A 20,217-nucleotide genomic window follows, 5' to 3' on the forward strand; every position below is an offset into this window, starting at 1 on the left:
GGACACAGGCATTGAATAAGGTTTACTGACGGGCAGCGATTAAGAAGCGGCGTATAAAATATATATATATATAAATTGAAATCTACAAGGGATTAAATTAACATTCGCGTTGCTACGAACTCGCGGTCCTTTCCCGCTCCGCAGTCGTTCCTTTTCCCTCCCGGGACAGGACGATGACATTAAGGATTGTATTAATCAGGGACTGTCAGAGCTGCGATTCTTCTCGGCGACTCGCGGAAGGTGGGTGCCGAGGGGTGGCAGCTCCGTGGTTCGAGGAAGAAGAATGACAGAACGAAGAGGAAGCGCAAGCCGGAGCTGGCAAGCTGCGAGAGGGACACGAGTTCTGGCCACGGTTTGCTAAGGCGGATCTGCCGATGACGTCGAGAAATGACGCAAAAAAATAACAGCCAGACTATCTGGCACCGAGGGAGCTATACTTTTTCCTTTGTCGCGCGTGTCTAGCGTAGCCGCTAATCGTCAAGATACTTTGGATCCTACCGCTTGTCGCGATCACATCGCTTGCGAATATTGAGATCGGTAATTTTACATGCAATAATGAGATGCGGTGGTCATAAAAATGTGCATGGTTATACGTTTACGAGAGATATGCTGTCCCATTCGCGGTACAGAGGGAAGTTTTAATTACAACGCGGCCATCAATGTTGCCGTTGCTCTGCCGCTCGCAAAAATGTAGCGCGTCGAACAGTAAACAACAACGGCCTGACATCCTCGGAGAAGCGCATCGGCTACCTAAGCTCCGGTTAATGCTCTTATTTGAAACGCTTCTGGTCAGAGGCGGTTATAATAGCGGCGTGGCCCTTAAATGGCCCCGTGTTCAACAGCCCTCAAGTATTTCCAATATCCTGCAGGGGAGTGAGATTCGTCTTCTTGTCTTCTTTCCTCATTCCGCTCACGCCGTTCCTATTCTTCCTTTCACTCTCTTCTTCTTCATCCTCCGCCTCTCTCGCGCTCTCTCTTTCCCCTTTCATCTATCTATCCGTCTATCCGTGCTCCCGGCTCTCCTTCGCGCGGTTGCCTCTTCCCAGAGTTCATTCATGCCTCCTGGTGGCGAGGACCTCATTACCCACGGTGAATGGATCCTTCCCGTTCTCCCCGTGCGCCCAAGGTTCGCGCCGCTGCTTGAAATTCTCGTTGCTTGACGCTTCTCGATACTTCTCCCTTTCTTATTCTTTTACTTCGATCACCTGCTCCCCTTTTTAAAGAGTCTTTTCACGAGACACGCCTCGGAGGCAGCTAAAAGAGGCGCTGCTCGAAAGTAATGTCTTACGATCGAACTTTTGCATCGCTATGTCACACGTGTGTATAATTAATCTTCTTCAAAGTGTCTTTCCATCGGCGGTCTATAGATTTCGTTACGTTACACCTGCAACTCTTAAAATTTGCTTGACAAACCGCTCCAGTTGCTCGCAGCTTAGAAGCTTTAACAAATGCTGTCGTTAAGAGAATATTGACTAATCGAAACAGTTGTCGGATTCGCATACGCCCCGCACACCTTTCGAACCAGCAAATTCACACGTGACGCTTTAATCCTTTCTGCCTAATATTGTCACGGTACGGCGGCAATAATCTGCGTATCGACATTTTTTTCTTTCTTTGCATCCGGCGCAGGAGGTGCAATTTTGGCAGTCGCATTTTTCTTCTCGCGCGAAAGGTTAATCGAGACCCAAGCTTTATCTGGCGCGTTCCGCACACCTGGAGGCCGCGGCCTAATGTCTACCTGTTCTGTTTTCGGGAGCCAATCATCACGTTCGCCACAGGCGCGTGCAACGATCTGTGGCCCCTTTCCTCTCGCACCTTCCTTTGCCCAGGCCATTTCTCTCCCGGCTTTCTTTCTCGTCGCTCGCCCTGATTCGGTCCGATGACTTTGTCAACGTTGTCGCCGCATTATTACACTTCTTGCTCGCTCTCCGATCGGCGTAACTTCTAAATACTAAAAATGTAGTACAACCTACTTATCTATTTTTAAGAAAAGTGTATATCAGAAACCTCAGTCAGCGACACTTTCGAGTTCGACGAGTTTTTCGGATGGAAACATCCGAGTTTTCCTTCTCGCAAAGTGAGGTACGTAACAAGGAGAGAATGTTCTCTTAAAATTTATCCTGAAAATCTAATACTTTTTACTAGCAATTACACTAACAATTAGTGTATATTTGACTAGTGAAATGTATGGTAAAATTAAAAAAAAAACCCTTGTAAAGATGTTCAAAATACCATGTGGTCCCACGAATACATGATTTTCAGGGTAAATTTTAAAGAAAAATTCCGAGGGGGAAACCGCTGACCAAAATCTTGTACACACACACCAATGCCCACTAATGCTCAGTGGGCATTACTTTATCTTATTTAATCTTATTATATTTTTATAATGCCTCAGCCAGGCCTAATGCCCAAACTAATGCCCAAAAAATGCCTAGTAATGCCCCTTTAATGCCGCAAATCTGTACACCGCATTTCCCCTCGGAAAAATTCCCTCCGTGTAGTTACATTTGAATTTTTAGCCACTTGACCAATTTAATATTTAAGATATACAAAATAGTCTTTCTTTCTATTCTATTGTTTTTAGCTTCAATAGAAAATCTGATATTTGACATAACGAAGACGTACGTAGACGAAAGGAATGGCGGTACTATCGAAAATGTAAATCTCTGTAAAAAAAAAAACATTTTATTGTTGGACGAGTCGCGATAAAGAGACGTCGATCGATGGTTGCGGTAACAGCGGAACAATTTTTATTGCAGGAAATTATGTAGCTTGCGACTTTTGCCCCTGGGTGGGGAGAAAAAAAAGTTGTCTTTGGCACATTTGTGAAAGAAGGCCACGGTCATACGCGTAGCTATTCGTCGCGATAAGTGCTGTACGAGAGGTCGTCGTAATCGTTTGCGTAACCGGGTCGTAAAAACGATAAACAAATACAACTCGATGTAAGAAGAAACATTCGTGTTCTGTACGTCTGTGTTTCATCAGCCGCTCACCAAGCACGCGCGCCTCTTTCCTTATTTAACAAATGAACTTTAGGAATGAATGAACTATTGTACGCTAGGGTCCGTTCAGGCCCCAAGCCTAAGGAGTTGAGTTTAAATCTCGCCATTTCTATGTGTATCTCTCAAAGAAAATGATAATAACGGATAATTATGGTAATAACGAGAGGAGAAACGATGTGTTTTCTATGTTCGGCTCTGTATCTCGAACGTATTATGTTGTACGCTACATGGAAAGAGAGTTTGTTTGAACCATAGTTGAGCACGAGCTACGTGATATTCTTAAAATGACCTTTTCGTACACACACATATGCGCCACACAGCGCGAGTCGTTATCGCTGGTAACCTTTGGGCTTTAACCTCAGCAGCTAGCCCTTGAGGGAGATTATCGTGACGATTTATCTCACAGTATCGGTAGCGTTATAACATCCGTTTCTTGGAAAAAACCCCCGAGGTGTAACGCTAGATCAAAACTTGCAATTAGAACGTGCCCTTTTGAATGTTAAATTTCAGCGTTCTCCCTCTCCCAATATTCGTAATTACGTTGTAAAAATGCTTTCATGGCAGCTACGACGTTTTTACCTTGCGAAGTCAGTTTATGACGCGAGATCTGAAAAGATTAGTTATGTGAAAGTAAGATCCCCTTTAAGTCTAAACATTAGGCAACAGCTTGTCTTATTTGTGTGAAAGAATTAATGCTAATCTCGGAGTAATATACTACGCTTTCGTAATTTTAATTAAATTGAAATACGGAACGAAGCTTGCGAAGATATGGGAAAACTCAAAAAGTATTACATCGGATTTTTTGTATTATTTTACATGCGCATTCTAATTCCCGTGTCCAGAGAGCGCGTTCGCGTAAAATGAACGAGGAACGAAGACCGTTTATGTCTTACTCGGACATCGCCAGTACGTCTTCTTCGTTCGCTTCTTCATCATCTCCGTCATCTACCGACCCCCCTTCGGACTCTCCTTTTTGTGCAACGGTAAAGCAGTAAAATGCATTTCATGCAACGCGCAAAAAAGAAAGCCAAGGAGAAACACCTCCGTTCTCCGAAAAGTAATGCGCCGTTAAAACTGGAAATTGTAATCAAAGCCTCGTTTCAGCGAGGATCACTAAGCTCCTTCCGAAAATTTGCATTCGATCTTCATCAATCAGATAATCAATCAGATTTCTGCTGCCGGTTCGTGAGATGGACGTGCGACGGTCGGAAAGGAGAAAACGTATTAAATTGCAGAAGATTCGTTATATTTTAAAATACAATTGAAAATGAAAGTTCACCGAAAAGCAAAATTGCCGCCACGACGTTTAATCTACTTTTTTTTTATATCTCGAGAGCAATTTTTCCATTTCTTTGTGAAAGAACTTTGATTTTTTAATTTTACTCGAGCTTGCTCTCAAAAGAATAAACCTTTTGTACCAATTTAATATTTTTACATTACACACACTCACATATACACGCACAGGATGCTAATTATGGATTCGATTACGTTCTACCGAGGAAAGGTTCATTACACAGTACATGAAGCATAAGATCTTGTTAGTCCGCAACATATTAAGTGGATTAATATGAAATTAACAAAGACGTGCAGCTGGCTTTAAAACTAAATGCGATGTGCTCGAATTACATCTTTATTTTGCCTGTACGCGTGGCTAGGTTAGGTTAAATCTAAAGTGGTATGGATTAAAAACAAAGGTGTAAAAAAAAAATTAAAGGGACGAACGTTAATTCTTCCGAAGGTAATCTCGATAACGCTTTTAATGTCACTAGCGTGTCAGGGTCTTTATTGCCTTTCTTAATTTCTTGGCCGCCGGCAACGGAAGCGCGATTAATTTTGAGTGCAAGTATTTTGCCGTTTCACCGATTCGACATGGAAGCTAGTCGTCTTCTTCTTCCTCTTATTCTTATTGCTTTTGCTCCTACAATCGACCACTGTAATTGCATTTAATTGCACACAGAACAGTACTTTTAATAGCAATAAAAGCTGTAAAACAAAGAAACAAACATTATGTATTACGGGAGAGAGGAAATTGTTACCTGGTCAGTAAAATATAGAAATTGGAAAGAAAGGGCGCGCACATTTTCGACGAAGAAAATTGCAAGTTTTACGCGGACGGTCTTCTTCGAGTTTAGATTTATCCTTTGTCTTTATTTCATCGCAAGCGCGCGTATCGGCGTATCGAGGATTTAGAAAATCATCTCGGCACGTAATACCGTGTGCATGTAACACCTGCGCTATATGATTATGCAAATCAGGAGAATCACGACTTTGCCACCTTCGGCCGAGTCACGCTCGCGATGTTTGCACGGATAGGAGCGCGACGATTAACTTGATTTACCGAGCTTAGCGGCGTGTTACTTATGTTTCATCCAACTTAACGAGATTTGTAACATACGTGCTATTTAAAGATCGCCGTATTATGCAACGAATGCACTGAATGCGTGTGTCATTTCGATAATAAACGATTTCGTGATCGTGTTTACCGAGCGACGCCAGACCGTACCGTGCAATTAGGCGCAGCATTGGTCGCGATGCATAATTAATTTATGTTAAAACGCGTCCGTTTCGCTATCGATCACGTTTTAAAAAGGCGTATAAGACATGTACATCGCGTGTGCAACAGGTGACAGTGCATCTCCGAAGGATAAACCGCGCGTTTTCCCGCGATGATTCGTGGACGACTATCCAGCGTTCATAGATAAGCACGATAATTCGTCGTTTCTCATTTCATCGATGTGTCTTTACTGATGTGAATCCAATTACACTTTGTACCTCCATTCAAATGCGTGGGATTATTCGAGTACACGTGGCGTTTGTATTATATAACTGAACGCTTCTTTCGTGGCTCGTTATTAAAAATGTGTAGACTAAAGAGAAAAACGCTCGTACGTACAAACTGGTACAAATTGCACCACGGCGCGCTACACACCGTGACAGCGACCATGTCATTCCTCGCACAAAGGACGCTTAATACTTTCACCGTTCGTCCAGAATCCCCGTGGCGGCATCCTGGCAACGAGCGTCGCTGAAACGACCGGTAGTGGATATCGCGTGCGCGCTCTGGGCGGGTTCCCAACCCCAAGGCGATCGCCACGAGGTCCGCGGACTCTGCCGTTACCGAGAAAATCTTTCGCTGCGGTGCAGTGGAGCAGTGTACCGCTCCGGATAATCGAGCAGCCGCAATCTTGCAGCGACGTTGACTCGCGATATCGCCCGCTTGAATTCGCCTCGGACCTGGAAATTACAATTGATAATAATAATCGCTTCATTGTAAACGTGCAAGTTCGATATTTTACTCATTCGGGCATAAAGAGGAGATGCAAGAGCGATGCTGGCGCGATTCCTGATCAGAATAAGACGTAAATGAGATAAAACAACGGGAGTAAACAAAAGAGAACAAAAGAGTATAATGAAGAATTTCTAAAGGACGCCCAATAAACTGAATTGAGGCACGATAAATCGCGCCGCCGTGAACTTTGCCTTAGCTGCAACGTAATCTTTTATAGCGCCGTGAATTACGTAATTTTGTTTTAATTAATTACTTCGATACGTGCTGTTATCTTTCGAAATAACACCTTCGAGAAATTATCGGTGTATAAAAGGCGCTTTTAGTCATGCCGCTGGCAGGTGAGTGACTTCCCTCGTTATGTGAAACGCGGATCCCGATCTCGATCGCGATCGAGATCGGGCTGTTCTCGGTGGCCATTGCCTCTCGGCGACACGACAGACCCCTCGAATAATGCGGGGCTACGCCCACGTGCACCACGCCCTCTGCCTTTTTTTGCGGTTTAATTAGGAATACGGAGCGCAATTACGAGAACCACACCCCCGCCGGTTAGATCGTCAGTTGTTACCTCGATTTAATGTATCAACGTCTCGGGCAGGCTTAACCCGGCTCTATAAGCCGAGGGGTCATATGCAAATCTCCTGCGAAACGTTCCCGTGCGTTATCATACATGCATTTTTATGCGTACTCAGCGTGACAAAAAACGCAACGACGAATTCTAATCGTTGGAATAACGATAGCACGTTGTTACGTTTACTCATATCTTGCGGCAGGTTCAAAGAGAACCTTAATAGCAGTGGCCGGCTAGAGAATCAGAAATCTTTATTAATATTTTGACATACTTACATCTTCAAAAACATCACAGTGAGATTATTGGCCTTTTCAAGCGTATTTTCGAGAAATGACTTGGCCCAACACCATGACTCATTGTCAGTCAGTTTTATCATGTGACGGAAGAAAGGTCGAAGCTAGGAGACTGTCCTCGTTTTTTCTCCAATGATTGCTTTATTCGAACGGAGGAAAACTATTAAAATAATGTGCATAACTATTTACACCTATTAATGTAAAATAGTTTGAAACGTTATACAATAACTACTAATGATTATTGGATCTTACTAGGACAAGGAGTTTTGCTCGCATTTTGCAAGTAACACCACATAATATTTCACCCTTCACACGCATTAACATTTCTGCAATTTCTACAAATCATTTTACAAAAATAACACTAGTAACATATCGTTCTAGGGACAAAAAACACGCTGAGGATCACTTAGTCATCTTTGATCTATGATTAGCTAATTACAGATTTAAAAATAGCGTTACCAATCATGGTATCGTTATAAGTTGAGAAACGAAATAATGTATAATGCATAATAATGTAATATAAGTGAACTTTAACTCCTTTAAACTGAATATGTAAAATGTCCTATTGACAATCAATTGCTCGTATTATCGTTGGCCTTATACTCTTGATATTTATATTTATTTATATGTAATTAATGTATATGTAGGCTGCAAGAATACAATTACACTTGACTATATTTCAAGGAATCGCACAGAGCTGTTGTTGCTCAACAGCGGAGAGTCGGCTGTTAAGTTAACCGTCAATACAATTTTTTTTAATAATAATGTCATTACCTATATAATTAACGACTGTCGGTGGCGAACGCGTTTGTGCCCACAGTTGCGAAGAAAAATTGCGAGACAAGCCTTGTTCAGTAATCACTTTTCTTTGATATTCCTCGCGGTGCAGTTTATCAGCACTCGCAGTAAATTTCTGCGCCGAGCCGCGCATTTGTGCGTACGCGACCAAAGATATACCACCGGCATAGGCAGTAATTATATTCTGCAAAGCGACGCGACCCCTCCAGGGTAGCCGCAAAAGGGTGGCTGTCAGAGGCGACCGTCGTGCAGACGCCACCCTCTGTCGCGGCCGGAAGTGACGCACATCTATCTTGTCTCTGCGTTTCAATCGTACGCTTCCGTCTTAGAGCGAAGGGGGCATCTTCTTTGGGCTTATTGTTTTGTTAGGAAAAAAGATTAAGAGATTAGAGGTGAGTTGCGTTTTACGCGGATTGTTATTTTTTTCCCACTTAACTTCCTAAATTCGGATATGCTGTCGTTATTTCAATCTTTGAAAAAAAAAATAAGGAAATCCGTTTGCGATTACCTTACAAAATATATTGTTTGTCGCGCGATCTTTTAGTTTGTCGGAAATTTATTTGATATACAAATTTGGATTGCTTAATATTCCAATTTTCGACTTAAAACACTCTCGAATTTTTAGTAATGAATAAAGTAATAATTAAATTGTTCATAAAATATAAAATAGGGTAGTTGTGTATATATATATATATAATTTATTAACTTCAGCTTATACAGCCAAGAAGTGGACTTGGTTTACAATGGGTTCTTAACTCATTCATTCTTGCACACATATTTCGTTCCTCACTACTTTTTTTCCTTACATGTGGCTAGTATTTCTAATTGCTTTATTTACTTAGTTTACTTGTACCTATATTTAACAATGCTAAACTTAACTTTATCCTATATCAAATCTTTCTTTAAACTATTGGTACTTGTATGGGTCTTGTATTCCTTATTTATACTTTTGTTAAGAATAGGGTAGTTGTAATTTCAAATTCGTAAGTGAGCAGGAACATTCTCAGTATCCCAAATCTCTAGCACATTTTTCTGTTAATTGTCGAGAAACTGGGACGCGGTGAACGAATCAACTCGGATTTCGCGGTTCGCCCCTCGGTCTTGCACGTCGGACGATTCAATTATCAGGGCCGCCGGTGAAACCGTGTCCAGTTTACAAGAAAAGGGCGCGGGCACGAGCATAGTAATTGGGCGAAATGTACGCACGCCGAATTTCGGGGGCTAATGGAGATTTATTGCACCTATAAGCGTAGCAGAGCGATGCTGCAGCTGCTGTGACGCGACGCGACTTTCGTGCCGCTTAGGAGAGCAGCACGTCCGTCGCATAGTTGTTCCGCGTAACCGTTGCGGCACATTGTCTTGTGTGGAGTTGCCGACAATGGGACAGGTGCTACGATACTCATCACAAGGTATATCTCGATATCCCTTTTTTTTTATTGAGGTAAAGTGTCGCTCGCCAGGGAAATGCGTTTGTTACATTGCCGCATTTCATTACGATTGTTTTATTCATTTTCCCCCGAAACAATATTTTTATTAAATCCGTAAAATTCGTACGGCTGAAATGTGATAAACACAAATTTGAAGGAATAAAGGACCGAGAGCCGCGACAGGGTGTTAGTGTCTAAATATTTCACATTTGAAACTGATTGCGAAAATTGTTACCTCAGCCAGGGTTTGAACCTGGACCTCCCTCTCGCTAGGCGGGCGTCTCTACTAATTAATATTTTTATTATTTACACAATTCGATGTTAAACGCAACGGATTAGCTTACGCGCATCACGTGGGGTTGATTAGATTCTGATAAATTCCGTTGTTTACACGATGATCGCTCGTTCCATTGTGAAGTTACGTTGCCAACGTAAGGCGCGCAGAGAGACGTGACGAATTAGGCGGAAAGAGATAGTACGGTAGTTATTTAAATAATTGACAATGTTTACGAACCGCTCGTGATCCTCGGCCCTCTTCGTAAAGGGGAATCGAATTAAACGCGGACGTATGGTGAATAATTAATCGGTGGACGCTTACTTAAACTCTCGCCGGTGAAAAAGAGGTCCCTTCCCGTTATCAACGATGCTATTGATCGACGAATTACAAGTCTTTCCCGATGTACGTGCTACATGTTCTCTTTGCCTTTATCGTTCAATCGAAACATGAGATAGACTTTACGTCGAGGAACGTATAGAATAAATATTTGCCTTGCGATTAAGGTATTCCCGAAACTATTCGGGACGTGGCACACAAGCTTACCTCACGTCGAATTTTAATGACGAGTAAGGAATAGAAGTAGAGGAATAGAAATTACTCAAAGACACTTTCGGGCTTCTTTCGAATTTGCTCTGCGTATAAACTGTTTAGAAAAACGGAAATACTGGGCCATTTACAAGCATTATTTATTACACGACAAACTCTTTCTCTCTATCTCTAGGTATTTTTTATCTTTATTTCCATCTACAACGCAACGCGAACATTTCATATCTACGAAACGCTAAAAGTTATGGTAGGCTTCAGCCTGTCGGCCGGACTCTGAACGATCGGGCAAGTTAGAAAACGTCGAAGACGTAGTAATGTAACCGCGCGCCTTCGTTGACCTCCGAAATTTTGTTACCCCAATAATTCACAAGGCTTTGACGCGCGAGAGGCGTAACGATATCGTTATCTTCTCCGCGATTAAGCCGTCTCTTTGTCCGCTCTCTGTCTCCCTTCGAGAGCGAAAGCTGCTGGAGAAAAGTGGCTCGGCCGGATGAAGCGGTGGCAGGAGGAGAGGGAGAGTAGAGCAGAGAAGGAGAGAGACGTCTCATCCGCGCACCGGTCAGCATCGTCCTTTTCTCTCTCTCTCTCTCTCTTTCGCTCTCTCTCCCTCCCCCCCCTCTCTCTCTCTCTCTCTCTTCCTTCCTCCTTTCTCCTCATCTAATGGTTTAGGAGTCGTTCCGGACATTAGCTTCTGCGCTAGCGCGCGGAGGGAGCCTCGTCGTCGTCGACGTCGTCATCGTCTTCTTCTCTTCTTCTTCTTCTTCTGCAGCTCTTCCTTCCCTTCATTCTCCAGCCTCTCGTTTCGTCTCCCTCGTTCAGGAGCTCTCCCGGGTCGCTCTTTCCCCCCTCGCTGCCCTTTGAAAAATGACCCGCGTCCTCCCGGAGAAATAAGAGTGTCATCATCATTAGCCCGCCGAGTTACACGACGGACCTTACGCACACGAAGCGCCGTAATGCGCGCGCACGTACACACTTGCGCGTGTGCATCCGTGACAATGGGCACGAGGCCTCTGCTCTCGGAATCACGATCAGGATTTTCATACAGAGTAATCCGCCAGGAGGTACGCCGGGAAGATCCCTTTTTTCGAGATTAACTAAATTATTTTAAATCGCAGCCTCGAGCTGTTTAATTTCGTTTCATTTGATCTTCGGACGAAATATTTTTACGCTACCTTCCATCTCTCGAGAAAGAGATATTGATATTATTTTTACGTGGATCTAACTGCAAAGCTCTAAAACTGTTGCAATTATTTGAGCATTTCGTCTTTATTTTGATAGAACGTTTTCCTGAGTCAGAGAGGAAGAACGGTCAGCTATTCAGTTTCTACGAACGGTGATTTATGATTTATCGCGGTTTTTGTAACTTTGTCGGAAATCAGAAGTCCAGTTGCTTTATTGGCACAGATTGCGGCAACACTCGCGGTATGTCATCGTACCTGTGCGATAGCAACTTATCGGAACAAGTTACAAAGCGCAGAATTTAACTAACATTCAGTTATCTCGAAGCGTCTCAAGCACGGATATTACTTTTGCACTTTGGAGCCCAACGTTTTACTATTGCATCATTCGTGAGATAAATTATTGAATTATCTCCGATATCGTATTCGACTGACGTTACTTATTTTGTCGTTAAAAACTTCAACTTTAACATTTTGCACGATACTGCAACTATAATTAAACATCACAACGATGTAATTGTTTCTGTAATCATTTCACTTAATAGATAAACACGGCTGAGGCTTAAACGAGTGAAACAATGTGTAAATATACAAATCGCTTAAAAATATAATGAAGAGAGTCAATTCTTCATCTTTATTCATGTGTCATGTTGCAAGTTTAGATGTGGTGTATATCGTCGTGAAAAAATATAGAATATTATTACCTTGCTATTCGCGCGTGACTTTGTTCCACGGTTACTTGTCACGATATTGTCGTCTCGTACTTTTATTTAAAACTAGAGATATTTTGGGAGAAATCGCGCATTTTCTAATATTTTGGGTAACATTATCCAAGACTTGGCTATTATTTCCATTCTCTCCGGCCTTACGCGTCCGCGTGAAAAGCATTTTACCTTCTTACTTCCTTAGACGTATAATGCGATTGCGGAATTGACCCGATAGTGCTTATGTACAGTCATCACCGATTTAGTTTAGCCGGAAATCGAGTAGCGGTCGCTGTCAGTCGCGCAGTTTCCGATTGTAGCGAGTCAGTCTTGCAGTTTCCGATCATGAAGGGAGAGTAGAGAATAGTGTGACGTTATGTGCTAGGCGATGCGACCGTGACGCGACGCGACGCGACGGAAGGAGGTTTCTCGTCGCGGTTGGACGAGCAGACGCATTGTGGGCTCCTTCCTCCTTCTCGCATCGGTATGTCTACGACTAGCAGTCGAGCTTTGACGAGAGATTGATGCTCGCAGCGGCTCGCTCTGTGAGACGAATCAGCGCGAGCTACCGACGAAGAACAACGATCCGTTATCTCGCGAGAAGACGAGAGAGGGCAGACTCCGGATCGCTGGCTCCGACGTAGATCGAGATGAGCGTGAAAGACCAAGTGGGAGAGACAGAGTGGGAGAGAGAGTGAGAGGGGGGGGAGGAGGGGGAGGAAGGAGAATCGGAATTATGCGTTTTCCTCCGTCCTCTCGTCGACAATCCTGGTAGTGAGAGGATGAAGGAATGGGAGAAAAGGGAGAAGAGAGAAGGAAGGACGAAGAAGAAAGGACGACCGCTGGCAAAAAGAGAGAAGGTGAAGCGCATCGCGGGGACAAAAGGCACCGCCGCGGAATTTTGAGCTCTCGTCGGCTCGTTCGGTCTCCTTTTAACGGGGATTCGCGCGGGGCGGAGGGGGACCCTCCGAGACCTGATCGGCGGAGAGTCTGACGATCTCTTGTAAAAACCGAAAATATTTTTGCCCTCCTATACGGGGGGTTGCCACGGGTCTGTCACTTTGACGCTCTCGCGCGATCTTCAGCCTCGTCGCAAGCTGCGGTATAACGAGAGCTTCAATTCTCTTCGCAGCTTATAACACACGGCACGTGCAGGTTGAAGCGAATTATAAAATCGACGCGGTGCGGTGCACGTTATCTCAATTACGTGCCACGAGTCTCATTTAAATCGCCTGTTACATCGGCGCACTTGTCCTATTAAGCGAATATAGCACCTTCAAAGGATAAAACTTTACACTGGACATTTATCGTATATTTTCCTGAAAACTTGGAGAAAAATTCCCCAGCGTTTACGTTACGTACACGATTGTCATTCGAGGGAGCTACCGTCGCTCACTCGCGTTTGTCCAGAAAAGCCGGGAAGTCCTCCCTCAGGAGGGTCCAAGTGGCAACGACACGATAGATCCTATCAGCCGTTCGATCTTCGATTCTGAATTTAGCGGGAAAGGCCGCGCCACAGTCGTTTATGCCGCGGGGGATGCCATTAATCGTACGATTCTCCCCTAAATCTCCCACAGCGTGCTCCGGGAGACAGCGAGCGCGTCTCCAACCGGGAAAATTCTTGGATAGAAACGAGGGAGAAACAGAGAGAGAGAGAGAGAGAGAGAAACGAGTGGAGAACACTTCTTCCGGAAACCGGAAGCCGGAAGCCGGCGCGACTTAAAGACGCGTGCATGTACTGAAATCGTGCGTAGGCCGAAATTTCTTCTGAGAAGTTCGACTGGGCGCGATTTAATCCCGCGCAAGAGATGCTTATCTGTTAACGCGCGCATTATTTACAGATGTAACGATAAAATATATTGGCGATGCACTTCGGAAGAGCGGGAGGAATTTCCTCTCGTTTCTTTACCGCCAACCAACGACGGTTGATCGATATCTTTAATCTTTACATATATCTTTTTATGGGTTTTTAAGTGATAATTATCGGTTTGCCCGACGCGATCTTATGATTGCAAGCGCGCTCGCGGTTTCTCCCGGCTGTCTTCGTGTTTTTATGATTATTTGTAACTATTTTCCATTGATTTTCTTGGTTGCGGAGCGTGGCGAATGCTCGTGAAAAAAGTGCGATGATGCGATAGACACGAGATGTATGATAATTTATCTTCGTTTAGATGTTAATTCGATTTGTAACTGTGCACTCTGGCCTGGCCATGGCAAGCGCGACACGATTTTTCATTAAGAAATCTCTTTTTTGCTCCTTTTTCTTCTCCACGTATTCTTGCAATTCAAATCTTTATCTATCGCAAAACGAGTCGCCAGCTAATCGCGCATATTTCTTATAAGTAGTAATTAGAGCATACGTAACTTTCTGCATGATTCGGTACGATTGCGAAATAATAATTAATTAGCGCAGCCTCTATTTGCACGCGATAAACTTATCGAGCGCTTTCTGCGGTAAATAATAATTACAGTTTTATGTAACATTGGAAACTTAACTTTTCCGGCGGAAATTAATTATGTACTTTTATACACAACTAATCTAGTCGTCTAACATTATCGAAAGAAGAAAGATTTCTAATCCCGTTTATAAATTATCAGAATTTGTGCGGTCTTTTGAAAAAAAACGCATACGCCTGTCTACTTAAGTTTCAAGGATGATATCAGGAATTTTCGAATTAATATTAGCAGACGCGATTAAATCGAGCAAACGTCTTCTTTCCCCGAGCATTTCCTTGAAACATAATGTATCGTAATCGTTTTATTATACAAAATGCTTTGCAATTCAGGGATGTGTCGCGCTATAAAAGAGCTGTATACTGGAAAAAGAACGTCGCATACTAAACACCTCCCCCCCCCATATTCCTCTTTTTAATTCTTTTTAAATTTATATAATATCGATGATACAATTTTCTGGCACGTAGCCGGACATTGTTGTTTGGAGACGTTTTAGGCTTTGCCGATTTTTCGCTCGGAATGCGCTTATGTGAAAAAATTGATCGCTCTAATAAGCACGGTCTTTCTACAATAGACGCTAATTAAATTTTACATGACTTTGTGCATCCTGGAATTTTAGCATACCATCGCGAAAATAAACTTTCAATGTAGAGAGCTGTTTTTATAATTTTGTAATGATTACTATGATCCCAATATTAATTTTCTTAATAAAAGTGCTAAAATGCGTTTCAGCAACGTAATACAGATGCAAATATTAATAAATATTTATGCCGATGCAATATTGTACCTGTAGCGTTTATAAATATTTAACATTATTTAAATTACTCGAAAGATATTTGCGCGGTCACCTTCACCTTTTATGAGCTCTGCTTCAAATAAAATATCCTTCTAAAATATGACCGGTGCATTTTTCGGAAAAAAATTAAGAAAAAGTTGTTGTATAAACGTAAGTTTCGAAAGAGGAACATACCGCCTGATAATTTATTACAATGATGTGCGTTCGGTAATTAATATGATTGGTTTTTAGCCCTGCAACGTGAGTAATACAATGTAAGAAATAATTAAAAAAGTACTAAATTTATGACCGATTTATTCAACCTTTTGAAAGGATGGCGATAATATAATATCTTAAAATTTACATTAAACGTGGACATTGGTGGAGTGTACGCGTTAATATTTGCATACTCGACAGAGTTTTATTGAAACTAATTGTAAGAAAACGCATATTGCACTCATTTCTTTTAGTTCGCATTATCATTGAAGATTTTGACGGGTAAAGTGCCGCTCGCTTCATAAATCAACGAAGCTGTCACAAAAGTGAAAGAGCAAAAGTTTACTGTGCGTGGTTATCGGTGCAGCAATCGGGAATGTTATGCCACACGATGTCCTTCCCTCGTGTCGATCCTTGAAGCGAATTTTACCGCCGCGCGATGCGGAAGGTTCCAATTTACCCCCGAGATTTTGGGCGGTTAACCAACCCTTATCCGCGGTGGATAAAACAGGGAACTTCGGGAGGTCCTGGCGCGTGCGAAGAAGGGAATTACCCGGCCTGGAATTACCAACCCCTAGCGCGAAGGGGTGCGCGACCCCGAACTCGTCCGAACCATCCGAGGGAACGCGTTACCGCGTCGGTTAGGGCGCTCGATTATCATGGAAAAGGCGCGCGGCCGAAAGCGGGAGAAACCTGTTTTACTATTGAGAGGGTTTGCCGAAATCTTATGGATCTCTCGACGCGTTCGCGGTGAATTTTTCTGTCGTCCTTATCGCGGCGGTTCGATAAATACGAGCGTACGAGCTTCTCGGAAGCTAAACTGATCGTCCCAGCTCTTTATAAATTTTTTAACATTACTATCCAAGCGTATGATTAATTCGGGACTCGATCGATTTTCTCTACTATTTATTTTATCAAGTGTATCGTATATCAACGTGTCCGATATCAACATCCGAATATATTCCACGTTGATCAAACACAGGTGCAATAAATAAACTGGTTTAATAGGTACAGTGTGAAAAAGGGAAAAAGAGAGAGAGTGGCAAGAAACGATTTGGTTGAAAAACACGATGGGAAGGGGATATTCGAGATTTTATAAATTTTAGGAATGCTTCAGAGAGATTTAGCACGAGTGGCCGAATACCGTGTTGAAGCGGTTTCAACACGGCGCAATTCCTCGGAGTAAATCTCGATTTTATCGCCCCGAACGGCTGCGATCGGTTGCTCGCGATTGTAATGCTACGTAAAAAAGCATTTGTTTACCTTTTTCATGATTAAAACCCGATCGTTCGCTCGTACAGTCAACAGATCGCAACAGGTAACCGTTTAATATTCTCTCTCTCGTTTTTTTCCCTCCCCTCCTCTCTTTTTTTTATCCAGAAAAACAACGACTGGCTGCGCGATCCGCGGACCGTTTCGACGCACTCTCTCAATTACTTTTATTTGACAATCCGAACGCTTGTTTTCCCCCTTGTAGCGTTTGCGCTGCAACAGGTTGCAAAGGATGACAGAGATAATTTTTTCCGCCCGAAAATAAAAATAATATTCAGGTGTGATATATGATCGTGTTTTAAACGCGTCTCCGCTGGCGCTGCCAAAACGGTGCCGTTCGCGTTATCGGGATTAATGCGCGGGTGCGTGCCTCGAATCGCAAGTCCGATTCGGCCGACGATCTCGGTCGACGCGCCACGATTCGATCATTTTGCACATTTCAACGCAAGGCTCTTCGAGATATCGGGGCCCTCTCTCCTCTCCCTCGTTTCACGTTATTTCAATACAATTTATTACGGTGGCACATATCGATCGCGCTCGCCACTCACTTATCCCTCCGTCGCTCGCTGTAGCTGTCAAATCTTGGGACGCGAGAAATGCGAGAAATGCGTGCGGTGACGCGTTTTATCGGACGTCCCCGAGGTTACTCGTTTAGAATTCCGGGACACCTAGTGTTACCATGTTTACGCAACAGGTGAACCTCGCGCCGTGCACGCCGCTATTAACAAAATCTGCGCTAACGAGACGTTGACGCTCCCCACCGTTCCGCCGTAATTAGCGGCGGCGCGCTTTTCAAGCGACTTCGATCTGCCGGCTGCCAATTGTCCTGCCGTGCAACGGCGCGCAGTGTAAACGCATGCTCCGCGTAAAGTTTCAGGAATTATCCCGACGATCGTAAAATAAAGCACCGCAGGTGAATTGAGCGCGTACGCGTCGCCCGCTCGCTCCTTTCGTGGCTCGTCGTATCATTAAGAAGGTATTAATTACTGAGGGGGACGCAATTAGTATCGAGGCTGTAAATCGACAATGTCACGACGCAACGCAGCGTTACCGTCGCCGGGTCAGAAACAGTGGGATTACAGTCGTTAATCGTCCCAGTGTCTCGCTCTTTTCCCTAAAACGCGTTTATCGCCCGCTGGTCGAAAGACTGTATTCCAAGGACGATAATACATTCGAAATCCATTCGCGGAATTTACCGACTATTCTCTCGTAAACGTTTCTCATCCCCCGGTTCGATGTACAATAAGGACGCGAATGTCGGAGAAAGAGGCTATCGATTAAAAACTGGTCTGTACGTTTTACGAGAATTGTTTGCAAATTGTTTTGTGTAAAGTGCAGCGACTCGAAATTCGAAATGTAAGTAATTCTGCAAAATTCCATTATATTTGAAATTCTGCAGAATTACTTACCATAGTGCGGATGATAGATTTTTCAAAGACTTGTAATTGTTTGAGCGAGGATGGAACATTTAATAGCGACAAACAATCAACATTGACTTCGGTTCGGATTCAGCGATCAATTTTCAGGATGCAATATAACAAACAGAGAAATAGCGATGTGATTGATGAAACGTTATTTTCCATCCCCACACTAGAGTTTTTATTGTAGTTTTACACCTGCCTTGTTTTGCGATTGCAAAAAGGCGCAAAACAAGTTTGGTTTTACTTTCGGCCGATGTTTTCGTTTCGAAATTTGCAAGCCCTGCGTTTGCCATAGGGAGCAAGATATAACGACGGTGTATGGGGAGGGAGGAGGACAGGGGTGGAAAAAATACAGATCGACATGCCGCGAGCGGGGGTGGCAGCCGGGGGTGGTGTATTTTTTCTGAAAACACTGCTCGCACCTCGTCTCGCCATCGTCGCCCGCGAGAAGAATGGAAAAACAATATTTTGCCGTTTCGTCCCGAGTTCTCCGTGCTCGCTCCTTTATTGCTTTTTTTTATCCTTTCTTTTTTTCCTCTCATTTTGTTATCACGTAGTTCGACGTAACCGAACGAAACTCGAGACGCGTCGAAGGGCGGAATTATGCGGGGAAAATCAATGTCGATGATTCTTCGAAAGCCTCGATGAGTCCTCGAGTGTCGTTAAAATAGAATCATTTGTGCCGCGCGTATCGAAATGTCGGAAACTTGACGCGAGATTTTAGAGACGGGGCGAACTTTTATCAAACTGCCAGTGGCTTAGCGCTGTCGTACGATCTTAATTGTTTTAACTCTAAATTTTTTTAACTGCTTTCCCCGGTAACTTTCGCTGCAATTTCTATCGCGTAACTCGTCGCCATGTAGCACCGATATTTAATTCCTCAAATGCTCCCGCACGCAAGGGGGTAACCACTTAATGTAATCGTGGGACAGTGTCTCCGAAATCATTGTGAAATCCTTACAAAATCCTCATATGTGATCGTTTTGTCTTCATTTTCAAGTTTCTTCGCATAGCTAAACAAGAAACATTAAATTTTAACATTTTCTCAACTTGATTTAATTTTCCCCCAAAATTTACTTCTCTTAGTGAGTAAACGTGCATATAAGAAGATTATTTGCAATTAGACGAAATCGTATGAAATCTAGTGAAATCATGTAATCGGTGGGACAACATTTTAGCTAGTGGTTGCCCCGTTGCCCGCGCGTGTGGCAAGTGTATCACGTATAGAAATTCTTATTTGGCGCTACAATTCGCAAAAGATTAATCGTATACTGAATACTTGACGTAACCCATTTGCCGTGTTTGACGTCGCTAAAACTGTGTCTCCGCGTCGCGAAGGACTTTCTCTGCCTCGGCGCTATTATTAACGGTGCCCCATTATCGTGACTAATCGACGCGGCCGGCGTATTTTGCCAATCCCACCCGCTCCACCCGGCCAAGACCGTTTTCGGCGCTCCATCCCCTTTAACAATGTTTTCGAGCCGATCCGCTTTAAGGGATGGGCCTTTATTTAGGCTGGTGGTATGAGAGCACCGAAGTACAGCGCGGCGTCTGTACGCCTCCACGATCGTCGCGGTCTCTCTCTCGCTCTCTTTCTCGCTCTCTTTTCTCTTCACCCCCTTCAGCCTCCCCTTTAGTCAGCGACCTCATCACCCTCCGCTGCCTTCGGGGGTGTCGGTCGTCGCGGGGAAGGGGAGGAGGGGGGGGGCTGGTTATCGATTAAAAAATGTCTGCCCTTCAAGACGGCCTAGGTCACGACCTGTCCGTCACACGCGCGCGCGTGTATCGCCAATCGCCACTTGGAACACCCACTGATACATCCCTAATACGCACGTTTGCCCCCTAAGAGCTATTACGGGTGATCTCTCTTGTTTCAGTTTTTAGTCACGCAATTTTCTACTCAAGTGCAAATTTTAATACGGCACAATACGGTAATAGACATCTGCTTGGGGGATCCAATTAATTTCCCCTATGACAGTTGTAGCAATGGTCCGATA

At 43.6% G+C, this 20,217-nt stretch overlaps 1 protein-coding gene across 1 annotated transcript in view; it reads right to left on the reverse strand.

Moving 5' to 3' along the window:
• Positions 1–4,939: 4,939 nt before the first annotated feature.
• The window catches only part of LOC105566085, a 158,971-nt gene continuing 143,693 nt past the window's right edge, over positions 4,940–20,217 (reverse strand). Inside the window, exon 3 of the mRNA XM_012019810.1 lies at positions 4,940–6,236. Coding sequence (XP_011875200.1) covers positions 5,948–6,236 — 289 coding nt within the window. The 3' untranslated portion in view covers positions 4,940–5,947. The remainder of the gene's footprint in view (positions 6,237–20,217) is intronic.

The sequence above is a fragment of the Vollenhovia emeryi genome, unplaced genomic scaffold (genome assembly GCF_000949405.1).
Source record: "Vollenhovia emeryi isolate VEMERY1.0 unplaced genomic scaffold, V.emery_V1.0 DF939147.1, whole genome shotgun sequence".
In the NCBI taxonomy this organism is placed as follows: Eukaryota; Metazoa; Arthropoda; class Insecta; order Hymenoptera; family Formicidae; genus Vollenhovia; species Vollenhovia emeryi.